The 19,264-nt window shown below is 39.3% G+C and overlaps 1 protein-coding gene across 1 annotated transcript in view; it reads right to left on the reverse strand.

The window, feature by feature from the left end:
* The window catches only part of LOC126416990 (uncharacterized), a 335,028-nt gene that overhangs the window by 181,489 nt on the left and 134,275 nt on the right, over window positions 1-19,264 (reverse strand). Inside the window, exon 14 of the mRNA XM_050084875.1 lies at window positions 1,218-1,403. Within this exon, the coding sequence (XP_049940832.1) occupies window positions 1,218-1,403 (186 nt within the window). The remainder of the gene's footprint in view (window positions 1-1,217; window positions 1,404-19,264) is intronic.

Consider the following 19,264-nt stretch of genomic DNA (forward strand, 5'->3'; position numbering starts at 1 on the left):
TGTCGGAGCAACTCTACTCGCCTCCTTCTCCTACGGACGCTGACACATCGCCCATGTCTCCTGTTATGACAACCGGACTTGCGCAATGGGCAGATTGGTGGACGGGGCCCCAGCAGATTCGACCCCTATGTCTCCTGTCATCTCGACCCATTATCATCGAGGACACTTCCGTCCATATGGGAAGCCTCCTCCTTGAGACTTTATGGCCAGTCAAACAACACCTATGGACGTTAGCAATCTACACGCCAGCTCCATCAAGACCAGTGCAAAAAATTCAAATGCGGGAAAAGTGTTGTGACTCGCCCATCTTTCAAAGTGCCTCTGCGCAGTTACGCGTGTCCTCTACATGCGGCGTTGTCTGCCAACCATGCAGCAGCTGCGCCACCTAAGCGGCCAGTCAGCCAGTGGCCGCTAGACTTGGACTCAGTGCTGATTTGACTGTTACCGTGTACACATGTCTTACTTGTCTACTTGATCTGTGACTTACATGTATTGTGTTGTCTTTGAAATATATGTGTTCAACTTGACGTTATAACAGTCATGCCTTTCAATTAACTGAACTTCAAGTGAAACTAATTGGATCAGGAAGATAAATATACCTAACTGAATTATAGTTTTAAATGGAATTTCGGATAAACAGAAATTTTACATACTCAAGTACATTTTAAATATTATTTGTATAGCTGCATTAGATACAGAGTGAGAAAACAATAACATTTTAGTAATTCATGGGTGCAGGAAACATAGCAGATGGAGGAGCTTCCAACTTGCTATGTTTCCGGCTCTTCTGATAGCATACACTTCAATGTCGATTGGTTTTATGTTACATACACAAATTCAGAAATGATTATGTTGATTTATATGAAAGTTCTGTGAGTACAATCAGTCAGAAACTAATAATGAAAAACTAAGAAATAATATATTATTAGCTTGTACCAGTTCAAATAAAATTATTTTTACCATGATGAAGCAAATGCTTATGTTTAACTTGTAGCAATGCACCTAAATTGCATGTAAAATATGGTGAAGCAGGAACACAATTGAAGTTGCCTACATAAAAATTATCACAACAAACACCTAGGAGAATTTGAGGTAAATGAATGGAAAAAAAGAAAAGTTGACTTAAGTAAAAATTTCAATTGCAAAAGCAAGACATAGTGCAAATCTTAAAGAGAGACAGAAGCATGAAGGAATGGGACAATATATTGCATGCTCACTTGGACTTGCGTATGTTTAATTCCTTCTTTACTGCTGCTGACACTTCTGCTGTTCCTTGGTTTAGTCCCTTGCCTTCATCTGTGGGAGACTGCTGCTTTAGGAGAGACAGCATGGGCTCAACTACTGCCAGAGCAGCCTCAAACTGCCCAGACTGAAGTAATGAGAGAAACAACCCACTTACTTCCCTGGGAAAAAAATTGTTACTGAAACATTTCATATTACAAAACAAAGATCAACTAGTTTGCAGTTTAATATCACTTCAAAGCTGTCTGAGCTAATATGAACTCATAATTGGATATTTGTTTTATCACTTGCAGACAAATAGCTTAATGTTTATGTGGAACTGCAATTTTCTCGATTTTCTCTACCAAATACTAGAACAAATGGAAAATATTCATACTAGAAATAATATTTCAGATTTATAAAGGATTAAAGCAAATAGAAACATTCCAAAAATTAGTGACTGTCCACAGCAGCGATTTCAGAACATTGCTAAGTTTTCATTTATTTATTTTTTAATTTGTTTCCTTTTAATTTATTTACTTTCCTCAAACATTAATTATGCAATAGAAATATGGGGCATATCAACTTAAGGTAATTTAAACAGGCTATTGGTTTGGCAGAAAATAGCCACGAGAATCATCCATGGGGCTAGACTTGAAGTTCATTTTCAAAAACAGGTATTTTAATTGTATTTTTAGAGTAGTTTTGCTGGCTGGAAAATTAAAGCCAATCATAAACACTAGTCTACACTAACATAACACAAGAACCAAAGAGAAATACCATCATAATAGACACAGGACAACACTATGTGAGAAGAGTTCAAAGTGCATGGGAATGAGATGAACGAATACACTGCACCATATCACTGTAAGTCTTACACTGAATCTGGAAATTTACCTAAAAACCTACTTAACAGTCCTTTTTTGTTTACATCACTATAGGAACTGTTATTTCATGCAGAATAGAAAATCATGTCAGTAAAATGTCCTGCTTAATACTAAATAACATGTTTCTTTTTATTTGTTTTTACTATGACATACTGAATGTAGGGCAATATTTCCTTCCTCTTACTGTATCTTAATTTACTTGTATGGAAGAAATGAGCTGTGAAAGAATATTCAAGTAAACTATAACCAGTCTTAACAGTATTATGAAAAGGACAGATTACTAATCACAGTGATGAAGACATGCTGAGTTGCAGACAGGCAGGATAAAAAGACTGTTACAAATCTGAGTTTATGGCCATAGCCTTCTTCAGAAAGGAAAACACATACACAATCACACAAGCAAGCACACCTCACACACAAATCACCACCATTTTTGGCCAGAATCCTGGCCAAAGATAGTGGTCATGTGCACGTGAGGTGTGCTTCCTTGTGTGAATGTGTGTGTTTTCCTTTCTGAAGAAGGCTTTGACCAATGCATCATCTTTATGCTGAGTAGCAATATATCCTTTTCATAATATTGTTGATATTCCAACCTGGACCTTCCATTATTTAAAAACAATCTTACAATCATGACTTTTTTTGTTATGCAATACTTTTTGATATTAAATCAAGCATTATTATTACTATTATTAAGAGAAACATATGTAGTAGCGTGTTTTACTTTTTTAGAATCCTGCCAGTCTTCGAGATACCACTCCCAATGTGGGGAAATGGATTAGTGTTTTTGCACTTCTCTTTGCTGCTCTTTCCCTGCAATGGTAAAGCTCAAATGATACACTAAGATGATTACTGACTAACCTCTGTGGTAATGAAACATTTGTAGTTGCCTTCACTCCTCCTGAAAATGTTGCAGATGCTAAACAGCTTGGCCACTTTAATATCTGAAGGTGATTTGGATCCCCACCTAGCCTGAACACTGACAGAGAGTACACATCAGAGATACTCAGGCTCCAGGCAACAGCCAAATTTTCACACCCCTGTGGGGTGCAACCACTGTGGCAATCCTGCGAGGTGGCACCACCCTCTGAGTGCTTGCTTGTATACCACAGTCTGCTGATTGCTGCCAGTCTCTTGCAAGTCACTGAAGCCTGGCCTCTGGGTAGAATAGTATTTTATTAATTTTTTGTGAATTGGACTTTCCCTTGGATTGTGGCATATGCTTAGATGACTTCACTATTCTCTGGACATGTATTACTTACTATTCAATGACTGTTAGTCATCATCAGAACCCTCTGTTTCATTCTTCCAGTTGTCTTGTTACCACCAGTGCGGAAAATAATAAACTGTGTTTATACTGATACAGAGTGGGGCATAAAATCTGTGACATGATCTTTTTCCCCATGAAACTATTCCAGTGTAGCATGGATCCTGAGTTTATCAAGCTGTGGGAGCAGCAGTTGAAACGGCAGCAAAAACAATGGCAACAACAACAGCAGCAATGGTAACAGCAAGACAGGCAGTGGAAACTCCACCAGCAACAGCAGACACAGCTGTTACAGCTTCTGCAAAACTAACAGCAGCCAGAAACTGAGTTTGGCTTGCCTACTCCTCTGCCATTCACTTGTTTCAATGACGCAATGTGAGTTGGGAGATCCAGTTATGTCGTTTTGTTCTTCACTGTAAGGCAAGGCAAATAACTGACCTGGGTATCAGTGAGTGTGTAATGTCTCTTGCAGCGGTCTCTCCACAATATTTTCAGAAATTTTATAAATTATATAACTTAGTACATATCTCGAAATATCTCTTCTTATCTTACCAATTCCTAAACTTTAATATACAATTATTATCAATGTAAAGTAGTTTCAAGCCCTATTATTCCTTGGAGCATCCATTTACTCCACGGAATAGCTTCTCTGCTATCTATGTTTTCTCTTATGAAAAAAGAATGAAGGAGATCTTGCCGATTAGCCGTGAAAGAAGGAAGATGTATATGTATGTATTGTTGAACTAGTCACCATCTTGATGAGATTCTGTATGAGAAGGAATTTAATACATGAATTAAACTAAAGTAAGTGTGTTCGTGTATTATTTATCTGATTATTATTGACAGTGTCTGCTTACTACACTGTGTTGCACGGGATCAGTGGGGAACGTCTGATTTACACTGGACGAACCTGCCGTTTTGTATGCTCAAGATATCCAGCTTATTACTTTCAATAAATAGGCTAACATGGTCTTACCAGCAGATCTCCGGTCTTCCCATGTGATCACCAAAAGTTAATAATTATTACAAATGTTTTTAGGAGATCTACTGACAATTTTCGTCGCGCCGAGACTTCGAAATTGCTTCACTGCCTTATGGAATTTAAGTTAAGCTCAATTTAATCAGGATAGAACAGTATTGAACTGTGTGAATGTGATAAGCCTGCTTTGTGAATGAAAATTCCCTTAATATATGCATGTTTTTCACTATCCTGATCAGTGAAGCTAAATCAGGACGGTGGGAGAGAGGTTTTTAAATTTTTAGATCCCACAAAAATATTAAAAGTGCTTTTCCTGTCTTCTACTAGTAAACTGTATGAAGGGGTGCAAAAAGTATACCCACACTTGGATTCTAGGAATTTGACTTTTTCTGATGTTTCCTGATTGACTATTACAACCACCAAACACACACTGTTGTGGCTAGGTTCAGGTTTAACCAATGTGTTAAGCACCATAAACAATCCTATGCAACATGGGCTGATTATTTACAAGGCTTGGCACAGATTATTTACAAGGCTTGGCACATAAATGTGGCTTTTCCCATAAAGAGTGTGACGCATCATATGCAGACTCCTTAACTGGTGACATTACTATGTGTTTCGCTTCAGATCAAGCTACTAAAGTGAAAGTTTTGGAGGTGCCTGACCCCACCTTGAGTAATGTGTTACAAATTGCCAAAGTTTACTGAGTAACTGTGTCAGCAAAGTTCTGATTCATGAGTCCTTGGGTTTTGAGAATGATAGTAGTATTAGTCGTCATTCTGCTTCATGATCACTGATGCCAGTTAACATCATCATCCAATATACCAATTGTCTTGTTGTCTGGCAACAAGGAATGTAGTAGACAGTGCATTAGTTAGTGATTTCTTTCCCTCATTGTTGGCATATCCCCACAAATGGAAACACTTTCATCACTGATGGCATGGCCCAACCTAGCAGAGGCTTATTTCAGCATTTCCCTCCCTGCAGTTGTCAAGAAACTGCAACAAAATCCATGCCATCAAACTGTGTTCAGATTGTCAGATTGTGGACCACAGCATCAACAATGTCACTCCTCTTTCCATGATGTCATCTATTTTGCTTGCCACAAACTGAGGTACCTCGTGACCGTCTACCTCAGTTGGGGTGTGCCAACAATTGCAGCCATCAGCACACTGCATACTATTTTGCAGATGCACAAGGCAGCAGACTGCGAGATGCAGCTTCTCATGTTGCAACTGTTCATTCATAGGACGATGGCAGTTTCCTGTTGGACACAGGTGCAGTCATGTCTCTGATTAATGAGGAAATGTATCACTGCATTGGCTCCCTGCAGTAACAGTCCCCTCACCGCAAAGTGGTGATATGCAATGGCCAGTCGATCCTGTTGTGGGATCAGATCATCATCCAAGCTAAGTATAAAAACGTTGCTCAGCAACTAACTTTGCTTGTAGTCAACTCTTGGATGCTTTTTCGCTTTTTGGTTTTCAAGTGCAAGACCAGGTTAATTTGGTTTCACCTGAAATCATATTCATGGAACTTGATGCATTGTGTACACAATATAAGCAACCTACACAAGGCTGTGCAATGGGATTCCAGACCCACATTTCCTAAAACCAATCGGCAGTGCCTAAGTTTTGTAGGGCTTGTCTGGCACCTTGCACCATGCATGAGAAAGTTAAAGCAGAAACAGGTAGGTTGCAAAGTGTGTGGGAGTTCTATCACCAGTATTGTCTAGCCAGTAGGCTACGTCCATGTTTGTAGTGCAGCAGCCTAATGGATCACTCTGCTTTTGTGGTGATTTTAAATCTACTGAAAAGGCTCAAGCAAATGTTCTTTTGTATCCATTTCCTTGGCAGGGAGAAACTGTTGGCTAAATTACATGGAGGTTAGTATTTTTCAAAAATAGATCTCACTGACACCTACTTTCAATTATCTGTAGAAGATCAGATGAAAGTTTTTAGTGCTTAATATGCCATTCAGCATGTTATGATAACAGGTTGCCATTCATGGTTTCAAGTGCGCCTATGATATTTCAGAGATACCTTGAGGAGCTCATCCAAGGTAACACCAACTGTGTTAATTAATTAAATGCTTTGATGGTTGCTGGGGTCACACAGGAGCAGCACCTGTCTACATATGTCGTTTGAGTGCCTCCAAGCCAATGATCTGTGCTGTCACCTCAACAAAATGTAGTTATTTGTGTCAAGAGTCATGTACTTGGGTCATATATTAAGTCGAGAAGGGCTTGCCCCAACACAGGATCGTGTGGCTGCAATCACTGAAATACCAGTTCCTAAGAACCTTAAAGAACTACAGCCTTTCCCTGTCAAAGTAAATTATTGTGTCAAGTTTACAGCAAATGTGGCCCACATTTCCCACCCATTTAATCAACTGCATAAAAAAAGGTGTTAAATTGGTGTGGTCAGGGGCATGCCAAAAGGCTTTCATGCAACTTAAAAAGTGAAACTTCCTGGCAGATTAAAACTGTGTGCCGGACCAAGACTCGAACTTGGTACTTCTTTTATTTTTCACTTTGTTCGTTGTTGATCGTTGTGTCTGGCCATTGCGGACGTCACAATGACATCCGTTCAAGTTAGTTTGTTGATTCTTCCACTCAGTTTTTTTATTACAGAGGCCAACCGGCTCTCTGACCGAACATGCTGAGCTACCGTGCCGGCAGGACCTTGCCTTTCGCGGGCAAGTGCTCTACCAACTGAGCTACCCAAGCACAACTCACACCCCGTCCTCACAGCTTTACTTCTGCCAGTATCTCGTCTCCTACCTTCCAAACTTTACATAAGTTCTCCTGTGAACCTTGCAGAACTAGCACTCCTGAAAGAAAGGATACTGTGGAGACATGGCTTAGCCACAGCCTGGGGGATGTTTCCCGAGTTTGAGTCTCAGTCCGGCACAGTTTTAATCTGCCAGGAAGTTTAATATCAGCACACACTCCACTGCAGAGTGAAAATCTCATTCTGGGAACTTAAAAAGTGCCTTAGATTGGCCCCTTGTTCAGCTATGTTCCATGCTGTGCACGTTTGACGCTTGCCACCAATGAATCGGATTGCAGAGTGGTTGCCATGCTGCCCCACATATACTCCGATGGCACAAAACAGACCATTGCATTTGCATCTAAAACATCAAATGTGGTGCAGAGGAATTATTCACAGGTTGAGAAGGAGGTGTTGGCTATCACATATGGTGTACAGATGTTTTACATTTTCCTGTATTGTGCAAAGTTTCACTTGATCACCAATCACAAGCCGTTTATTTTGTTGATCGTCCCTCATTTGAAACTTCCTCATAAAATAGAGCAGCAGTTGCAATAGTGTGCATTGTTACTCAGGAATTATACTTCAGAGATTCATCATCAATCTACCACACAGCACTCCAATGTGGATGCACTTTCCCAGGTGCTGTGTGGCCCAGATGACGAATTTGAGATGCATCAGTTGATGTGTTTTGCCTTAGACACAAACCAGTGGCCCATCCTTGATAGATTTCTGATTATGGCACATGAAGTAGCTGCAGATATGGCATTTGATCTACTTCTCTGCAGGGTGTTGTCTAGTGTATGGCAGGGTGACAAAGACATTTGCCTGATAATGGCCTTCGAGGGTGCACCAATTTTTCCCTACGATATAGGCTTAAAATAACTGAGGGGGTCATTTTTCTGGTTACGGATGATACTGAATGCCAGATGGTAAATGCCCCCACTCTCCATCCCTACATATTGCAGATCCTCCAGGCTGCACAGTGGGGAATGTGCAGAATGAAGGCAATTGTGTAACATCATGTGTATTGGCCTGGGGTTGATGCCATCATTGAACCTACTGTCTGGAACTGCCTTGGCTGCACCCACAACTAGTCTGCCCTTGCACAGTGGTACCACCACTGGCCATGGCCTGACCATCCCCGGCAAAGGGTACATGTTGATTTCAGTGATCCATTCTGGGGATTGATATGGTTGCTTGTTGTTGATGCCCTCTCTAACTTTACATGTGTCACACAGATAGCTACAACTACTACAGCAGCTGTTATACACACCCAGTCCATCATATTTGCAGTTGAGGGGACCCCTTACACCCTGGTTTCTGAAAACAGCCCTCAGTCCATGACCTTGGTGTATCAGGATTTTTGTCGGCACAATCGCATTGAGCACGTGACCACTACTCCTTTCCATTCCATGTCCAATTTGGAAGCTGAGCAGATGATAATGATCTTCAAGATGCAGATGTCCAAAATAATGATGACAGATGATTCTGGAGCACACTGACCAGCTTCCTCACCTCGTAACAGTCTACCCCTGTCAATGGTCACAGCCCAGTGTATATTTTACACAGGTGCAGAATCCACACCTTGTTAGACATCCTGTGCCCAATTCCACAGGACCACCACCCTCAGGCACAGCCATATTACTGCATGAGTAACATCATCTCTATGCCACTTATGGCTCCCACCTTGCCGTCAGTGGCATCCTTCCCTCACCATCAGTTGTGATTCAACATCAGCCTGTGGTGCCGATGGAGAGCAACCCCTTTGTCCCAGCTCCATTACTTGTGGTCCTCTCTCCTTCACAGGCTGGTCCAAGCTGTGCTCCAGACTCCATCAATCCCCCAGGACTCTCACAGAGTGCTGCATCCCAGCCCCCCCCCCTCCCCCCCCCCCCCCCCAATCACAACAGGAGCTTCTGTGGGTGCCTTTGACAGGCTTTTTCTGCATCCATCTCTCTCCTTCCTTGGCGAAGACAGCAGTGGCCAGGTCACTTTCAGCCCTATGTGCCAATTAAGTGGGGGAGGGCTTGGTATCTGAAGGTGATTCACATTCTCCACCTAGTCTGAGTATTGATACAGAGAACATTTCTAAGATACTCGGTCTCCAGCAACAGCCATAGCTCACACCCACATGAGACGCAACCATTGCGGCAAGCTTGTGAGGTGGTACCACCCACTTACAAGTGTTTACCAATATACCACAGTCCAGCAATTGTGGCCAGTCTCTCACTAGTCACTGTAGCCCAGCCACTAGACAGTACAATATTTTACCTTATCTGTTTAATGTTTTGCACACTGGATTTTCCACTGGACTGTGGTATGTACTTAGATGACTCAGCTACCCTCTGGATTTGTGTTGGTTATAAATTCACTTAGGGATCTCTGGTGTCAGTCACCATTGGACCTGCCTGTTTTGTCCTGCAAGGCTCCTTGTTACAACCACTGTGATTAATCATAAACTGTGTTTCTGCTTATGCAGAGTAGCAGAGAAAAGGTTCTGTTTGTAATTGTCCTCAGTACTCAGCTGTGTTGAGATTAATAATAGTTACAGCTATTGATGAACTTGGTGATGCAAGAATTCATCTTTTTTCTGTATTCTACAACATTTGAATAGGGTAACTGAATATTTGTCCAACTACCATGGTGAAATGATTTTAGAATGGAGTCAATTAACACAATACAGAAATATGTGTAACAAACAGTTAATGAAGATATTTCATACTTGCACACACACACACACACACACACACACACACACACACACACACATAGTGTATCCTGTACTGATGTTAGTCTTTTCTTTTTGGTTCCACTCACAAATGAAATGAAGGAGATATTATTGTCTATATGATTCCGCACCAAACCTGGTTTATCTTCTCTTGTCTTTGAAGACCTTAAATGGGATGTATGTTGGAGGAAATAGAATTGTTCTGCAGTCTATTGCAAATGCCAGTTCTCTAAGCTTCCTGAATAGTCTTTTGTGAAAAGAATGTCTTCTTCCCTTCAGCTATTCCAATTTGAGTTCACAGAGCATTTCTGTAACACTTGTGCAGATCGATATCAAATCTAGCAGCATTCCTCTCAATTTTTTCAATGTTTTCCTTTAATCTGACCTGAGGGAGATCCCAAACATTCTAGCAATACTCAAGAATGGGTTGCACAATTGTTCTGTACACTGTCTCCTTTATAAATGAGCTGCACTCTCCTAGAATTCTCCCAATAAACAAAAATTGACCATTTGCTGAATTAATTTCCTACAGCTGAACATACATGCTCATTCCATTTCACGTTACCTCACAACATTATGCCAAGATATTTAATTAAGATGACTAAAACTTTTGAAATTACAAGATTGTTTTTCCTACTCATCTTTCTTAACTTGCATTTTTTCATATTTAGAGCAAGCTGCCTCTCATCATACCAAATAAAATTTTATCAGTCATCTTGCATCCTCCTACAGTCACCCAAAGATGACACTGTACCATACAATACACAGTCATAAGTAAACTGATGCAGACAGCTGCTTACACTGCCAATCAGATCATTTATGTAGATAAAGAGCAAGAGCAGTCCTATTGCACTTTCCTGAGGCACTCCTGACAATACCTTTCTCTCTGATAAACACTTGCCATCCAGAACAACATATTTGGTTCAATGACTTCAAAAATCTTCTATCAACTCACATGTCTGAGAACATATTCCATATACTTGGACCTTTGTTAGCAGGCTTCTGTGTGGCATTGTGTCAAACACTTTCCAGAAAGCTAGGAATATGGAATTTGCCTGTTGCCCCTCATACAGGATATTGTGTGATAAAAGGCCAAATTGAGTTTTGCACAAGTGATGCTTTATAAATCATTGTTGATTTGTGGATGGAAGCTTTCCCTCTCTCAATGAAATTTATTATATTCAAACTTACAATGTTCTCAAGAATTCTGCAGAAAAATGACATTAAAGATATTGATTTGTAATTTTGTGACTCTGTTCTTTTATCCAACTTATACATGGGAATCAGTTGTAATTTATTCTCATCATTTGAGACTTTCCACTGCATTAAAGAATCATGACAAATGCAAACTAAGTATGGGGCCAACAAAGAGCAGAACTCTCAGTAAAACAGAATTGGGACTCCATCTAGACCTGGAAACTTCTTTGCTTTCAACTCTTCCAACTGCTTTCCAACACTATGTATGTCTATTTCTATGTCCTCCATATGGGAGTTTGAGTAGTGCTCAAATAATGGTACGTCTGTAGAATCCTCCTGAGTGATTGATCTTTGAACATAAAAATTTAAATGTCAATTTTCTTTTTATTGTCAGACTGATCTACAAGTGAATAGAAGCTTTCATCCAAATTCTGCTATTTTTATAGGGACACCATACAAACCAAATCCTGACTGAATCAAAATAAAAACAGAAATGTAGGGGCAGCTGACAGAAATCTGGTATTTCCCTACATCTTCTGGCATCTGTTAACTGTGATATAGGATCACAGATGTGATGTGGAGGTGGCATTAGTTGAGGGTCTTTAACAGTTATTCATGTTTAACTTTGAGTTATTCCTCACAATCAAGTTCACTATTAAGACAAAAGGGCACTGTATGGTAGACCTATCTTAAAATCCATTTGCTTCAATTATTCTAGATGTAGAAATGAAAATAAATACTTCACATAAGAATGAATTGCTAAAAAGGAAGTTGACACTGTAGATGAAAAATTTATCTTCTTGTTACACATAATTCTACAATACTTTATGTGTTGTTTTTGTGGAAGGCAGATGAGCATAAAATGACAGCTTGTTGATGAAAGAATGATAAGATTTGGTGTTAAAAGTACCTGCTGGCAGGAAGAGAGAGCTCTTTTTCCAAATCAGATTGGATCAGGCATAATTGTATTTCATCTACATCTATATTCTGCAAACCACCTTACAGCATGCACTGGAAGGTACTATGAGTAGCACAGTTATTTTTTTTTTATTTTCTATTTACATGTCAAGCTCCGTAGGACCAAATGGAGGAGCAAATCTCCAAGATCATGGAACATGTCAGTACATGAAACTACAACATCAAAGTAATAACAGATAAAAATAAAATGTTTATGAACGCAAAAAATTCAATCCTTAAGTTTAAGTAAATGCAATCAACAATATAACATAAGAGTCAGCTTAATTTTTCAAGGAACTCAACAGAATAGAAGGAGTGGCCCATGAGAAAACTCTTCAGTTTCAATACGAAAGCACGTGGATTACTGCTAATATTTTTGAATTCTTCAGTTTTTAAGCTAAAAATATCCTTTTAGAATGGGAAGAGTTACCCAAAAATATAATACCAAATGACATAAGTGAATAAAAATAAGCAAAGTAGACTAGTTTTCATGTTGAACAATCACTTACTTCAGATATCATTCGAACAGTAAAGATAGCAGCAACAAGTCTTTGAACAAGATCCTGAATGTGGGCTTTCCATGAACACCTAGAAATTTGAACTGTTCACTAATCATATGCTCATTCTGTGACATTAAAAAGTTATGTCTTGTTGAACTGTGTGTTAGAAACAGTAAAAACTGAGTCTTACTGTGATTTAGTGTTAGTTTATTTTCTACAAGCCATGAACTTATGTCATGAACTGCACTATTTGAGACTGAGCCGATGTTGCACACAACATTCTGTACTACCCCACTCAGACCCCTCCTCACAGCCATTCTCAATACTGTGAATAATGACCTTTGAATGTCTGCTGTTAAAGTAAGAGGTGAACCAATTGTGAGCTACTCCCCATATTCCTTAATGGTCAAACTTCTGGAGCAATATTTTGAAGTCAACACACAATCAAACACCTTAGTTAAATCAAAAAATATGTCTGGCATTCAAAACCTTTTGTTTAATCCATCCAGTACCTCACAGAGAAAAGAGAATATAGCATTTTCAGTTGTTAAACAATTTCTAAAGCCGAACAGTACATTTGATAGCAAATTATGTGGTATCAAATGATCAATTATCCTTAAATACACAGCCTTTTCAGTAACTTTAGAAAACACTGATGGCACAGAAATAGGTCTAAAATTGTCTACATTATCCCTTGCTCCCTTTTTATAAAGTGGCTTTACTACTGAGTACTTTCATTGTTCAAGAAACTGACCATTTCTAAAGAAAAAATTACACATATGGCTAAATACAGGGCTAACATGTGCAGCACAGTACTTTAATATTCTGCTAAGCACTCCATCATATCCATGAGAGTCCTTAGTCTTCAGTAATTTAATTATTGACTCAATCTCCCACTTCAGTATAACAGAGGAGTAGTTCAGACATCAATCTTGGAAAGGCATTTGCCAAGGGAGTTATATGATTCCCTGTAGAAACTAAATTTTTATTTCATTCACCAGCAATGCATAGAAAATGATTGTTAAATACTATACGTATATCTGATTTATCAGCAACAGAAATATTTTTACTATAAACTGACTTTATATTGTTGACCTTGTGCTGCTGACCAGGCACTTCTTCACAACTGACTACATGTTTTTAATTTTATGCTGTGAATTAGCTATTCTATTTGTGTACCACAAACTCTTCACCTTCCCAATAACATTTTTAAGCACCTTTCAATATTGTTTGTAATGGGCTACAGTAGCTTGATGGTGACTACTTCTAACATTTTGATATAATTCCCACTTTGTTCTACATGATATCCTTATCACACTAGTCAACCACCAAGGCTGACTTTTACTGCTATTACCCGATTCAGAACGTTCCAATGGAAAGCAACTCTCAAACAGCATGGGAAATGTGTTAAGAAAAGCATTATATTTGTCATCTATGTTATTGGCACTATAAACATCCTGCCACTCTTGTTCATTGACAAGGTTTAAAAACTCTCTATTGCCATTAGATTAGCTTTCCTATTGTAATTATATGTGACACTCGTTTGAGTACAAAAGCCTTTTAATGTTAAAATTTGTGAATTATGGTCTGAAAGGCCATTCACCATTTTACTGACAGAATGCCCATCTAGTAATGAAGAATGAATAAAAATATTGTCTGTGTTTGTGCTTCTGTTCCCCTAGACCCTGGTTGGAAAACACACAATTTGCATCAGATCTTATGAGTTTAAGAGATCTACCAACATCCTTTTCCTTGCACAATCATACACAAAATTAGTATCGAAGTCACCATGTATAAATGATTTCTGGTACTTCCTATAAAGTGAATCAAGAACCCTCTCTAGCTTGGGCAGAAATGCATCGAAGTCAGAGTTAGTGGACCTACAAACAACAACAATTAGAAGTTTAGTTTCACTACATTCAACTGCCTCTGCACAACATTCAAATAACTGTTCAGTTCAGTGCCGTGATATGTCTACGGACTCAAATGGAATACTGTTTTTCACGTACATGACCACTCCCCCACTCCGCAAGGAACTACTTGAAAAACAGCCAGCTAATCTGTATCCTGGTGAAGAAAGCCTCTGAATTGTCAAATTATTTAAGTGGTGCTCTGATATACCAATAATTTCAGAGTCAACATTTATAAGCAGTTCACTAATTTTATCTCTAATACCTCCTATATTTTGATGAAATATGCTAATTCCTTCTCTACTTGGAAACACAATGACCTCTGGAGGTGATTCCTTAGTTAGAGGGACTTCCTTTAAGCAGATATACCTGTGAGCTGACTTCAATCTAAAAAAGATGCAGCTCTAACACCACCTACTACAGGAATTTTCCCATAAGTGATCCTACCACAACCCACTACAGTGTCACCTATAAAATTTGCCAGCCTCCCCTTCCCATAACAATTGGGATACAGGCCATGTCTAGTGAAACCTGAACTACTGATAGACTCAACTGACACCACTATCACTTCCCCATTTTCCTATTCCAGTCACGAATGGGTTTTGGGAAAAATGACTCCTGATAAGCATGCCTGTGAGCTCAGATCTCTGTAATTTTACCTTCACTGCCTTTCTGCAAGATACATATATGAGGAAGCAATATATTGGTTGACTCTTCTAGGAACATATAATCTCAGAACTTGAGCAGTAAACCACACCATGATGTAGAACACCTCAGTTGCAGTGTTTGCCGTTGGAGTATGCTGAGCATCTTGAATGCTTTGCTGGTTCTTTACTGTGCTATTAAGTGGTGAAGTAAAGTCTGATCAGGAGCTAAGACTTCCTATTATTCAAGCTGGGTCACCTCAGTAGAGTACTGTTTCAGCACACTTGCCAGCCTCTTCTGACTGATCTTCTTTTCTCAAAGTGCTGCAGTTACTGCTGGATGTTAAGAGTATAACTCCAACATCCAACTCTCAAAAAAAATGTGAGGCTTCTCATTAATAATGTCTCTTATACTGTACTCCTTTTTTACAATAACTGTGTGTTACAAAGTTATTACATTATTTGGAACACCACAAAAATACTGATAAGGGCGAAGTCCAAAAATGCTCGGTCTTAATTAACATATTCCAATTGTGAGTATCCAAATAACAAATTTTCTTTTGTCCTCATGACATCACAGGCACTGTCATGTTCACTCTTCCTCTACAGAGCTCACCATATCTCCCAGGCAGGAACTGACAGTGCAGAATAAACTTCTCGACTATCAGGTACCCCAAATGTTGTATGACGTTTATCATCATCCTGGCTTGCAGATATGCTGTGTCCATCCATACCACAGTACATGAGCATAGATAAAACATTCATCCAAACAGTAGGTTATCTAATTCATGACAAAAATAAACTTTTTGTAGTGATAATCATCATTCTTCGATTCCAAAAATGTTTGTGCAGCACATCACTTAACAAGAGTGATACGTTATACTACAGATTCCGCCCCTTAGGCAAATGGTGTTGTCACTATTGCAAAACATATTCAGTGTTCAAAATTCAAAACTGTTTTTACTGCCTCACTATAATCATTACTATCAATTGTTGCTTTAAGGTACAGTCACAAATGTAATGTATTTCATCCATGTAATTCTTCAGTTTCTCCTAGTGTATTTGTTGATCAAACAGTTCACAAGCATACTGCCAGTCCATAGTTTCCAACAGGCATGATATTTTGGAGAGCACACATGTCACCATCATTAGTCGCATTGACAAACTGAGCTTCTAAGGGTGCGTGATCAATTTATGTCCTCTCCCACCGCAAGCTGTTTACTCCGCAGTCCACACACGCTGGGACGTAATGGCAGTCATAGAGACACTTGTGTTGGCATCTGCAGTTGCATCAATGTAGTTGCTCTGTCTGACTTGATCACCAGATTGTTGTGTTTGTTAAATGTCTTCTTAATTAGACCCAGTGCCGGTTCTCAAGCCTTGCTGAGATAGCTGCAGTCCCGATTGATAAGATTATCCTTGGTGTAAGTTTTAATGGCTTTTCTAATGACACTCTCTCAGTATTTGGAAGTCTACACTAAAATCCTGGTACCTTTGTATTTCACGGCATGATTCTCTGATGCTCTGTGACTGATGACTTGATGTGGTACATTAGTCAAGAGTGCCACTCATGTTCTCAGGATCAATCTTCAATGGTGTGCACTGTTTGTTGAATATATGTCTTTTCACACTGGCACAGAACCTGATATACCCTAGCCTTCTGCTAACTGAGCTTATCTTTGAAACTCTCCAATAATGCCATGGTTTATTGGATGGGCAAAAGACTGTTCTTGCATGTTGCTCTTTCAGTATGCATCCAAATTTTCTTGACATGCCACCAGTGTATGGTATGAAGGCTGTGGCTATATCATCCTCCATGATTTCTTCCATCGTCACAGTTTGTGCTGTAGTGGTGAGGCAAAGAGTGTGTTTAAATCTGCCATTTTTTTGGAAGACAGTTCTGAGGTATTCCAGTTTCTTGGCAGACTCTGTGTGTCTGAGATGGTGTGCACTCTTTGTATTAGTGCTTTTAGTACCACATTCCTCTGTACAGGGTGGTGGCAGCTATCTGCATACAAATACTGGTCTGTGTGCATTTTCTTCTGATACACACTGTGGCCCATGATGCCATCAGCTCTTCTCTTGACCATGACATCCAGGAATGGTTGACTTCCTTCTTCTTCAGTTTCCATAGTGAATTTGCTGTTGGGATGTACCAAGTTCAGATGTACAAGGAAGTCAAGGAGTTTGTCCCTTCCATGGGGACAGATGATGAAAGTATCATCTACATAACAAGAAAGCAAGTAGGTTTCCATTTGGATGATGTCAAGGCCTGCTTTTGAAATGCTCCATGTATAAACTCTCAACCATTGATGAGAGTGGCTGCCCACTGTGACCCCCTCTGTTTGCTCGTACTATTCTTAATTAAAAAGAAAATACATGGAGGGTAGGACATGCCTGAAAAGGTCAGTGGTCTACTTATCAAATTTTTGACCAATGAGTTCATCAAGATATCTGAGTCTTTTAGCCTGTAGTTCTTGAGGCATTTCACAAAATCTACAGAACTGTGATGTGATGTGGGTATTTAACTACATAATGACTTAGTATCTCTGTCAGGTGTTTTGCCAGCAGATATGTAGGAGCTCTGATGTTGCTATCAGTGGGGCATAACAGCAACCCATCTTTGTGGACCTTGGGGAGTCCATAAAGCCTTGGCGGTACAGGTCCTTGTGATGACAATGTCTTCCTGACCTCCTTGGCAACTCCAAATCCTTTGTAATTTTTATTTATATTTTTAAATTTAATTTTAATAGTCTGTAGTTCACCTTTAGTGTTCTATAGAGCACTTGCCCGAGAAAGGCAAAGGTCCCTAGTTTGTCTCGCTCCAGCACACAGTTTTAATCTGCCAGGAAGTTTCAGTGTCATGTTTATTGTTTTAATAAATTTGTAAATTCTTTTTTAGTAATTTTATTTCATTTTTATATCATTAGCTTTTTCTTCACTAAATGCTCTGAACCAAGGTGGGATTTTTGTAGTCATTAAAAAAGGGAAGAAAGTAAAAAAGACAAGGAAGAAATGCAGCAGGATCGTAATGTAGTTCATGCTGCATTGTCAAAAGTGACTGCACTGTAAGCATTGCCACCACTGTAGGTTGATGTGCTGCAATGGCAATCCATGACTGCTGTTTTAGATTGGTCGTGGGATTATTACAACTGAAGCCCTCTGTAACCACAGTTGAAATCTTCCGCTGTGTGAACTAGTTAAATTCTTATCTTTCATAATTGTAGTCAAAGGATTTGTGATAACTGTTCATCAACTACCCAAACCTCATCAAATTTCTTGACTCGCAATGCTAGGACTTGATTTATACGCTGAAGCATAATTTTAGCTGTTGGTCTTTGTTACAATTGGCAAGAGATATCAACTCCCTCTAATTTGTGTACTCATAATCCGCAAATTCTCTCCAAAATTACAAATTTCTGTTACTGTATGCTCTTCATAAATGCTATTTACCCCCAGTCACATTTGTTCTGAGTCCTGTCACAACTGCCACATATGAGGTTCTGCTGGTTCTTTACCATGCTATCTAGCAGCAAAGTAAACTCTGATTGGCAGTCAAGACTTCCTACTGTTCAAGCCTGCTCAACTTACTGCTTCAGCACACTCACCAACCTCTTCTGATCAGAGTTCTTTTCTCAAAGTTCTGTAGCTACTGCTGGAAGTTAAAGGTACAAGTTCAATATCCATCTCTCAAAATAAATATGAGGCTCCTCCTTAACTATGTCTTGTGCATTGCACTGTTCTTTACAATGACTGTGTGTTACAAAGCTGTTACATTATTTGAAACACCACAAAACCCTGATAAGGACAACATCCAAAAAGGCAGGAACCAACAGCATGGAACAAATTTCTCAACCAACAGGAATCACAAATGTGGTAGGATGTTTATTGTCATCCTGGCTTGCAGATATGCTGTATCTATCTATCTGATGACACATGTGCATAAAAACTTTCTGTAGTGTCAATCATAGCGTAATATACTGTAGTCTATTTTTTTCCCCCTTAGGCAGCAGTGTGGAATTGTACTGAGTGCCTTCCAGATGTCATGGAACACAGCATCAACACAGCATCAGCATCAATCTGCTGCTTTCTAGGTCTCATTGGTGAACAGAATGAACTAGGTTTCACATGATCATTGTTTTTGGAAACTATGTTGATTCCTACAGAGTTGACTTTCAGTCCCCAGATATATCATAATGTATA

Source organism: Schistocerca serialis, chromosome 8, assembly GCF_023864345.2.
Source record: "Schistocerca serialis cubense isolate TAMUIC-IGC-003099 chromosome 8, iqSchSeri2.2, whole genome shotgun sequence".
Lineage (NCBI taxonomy): Eukaryota > Metazoa > Arthropoda > Insecta > Orthoptera > Acrididae > Schistocerca > Schistocerca serialis.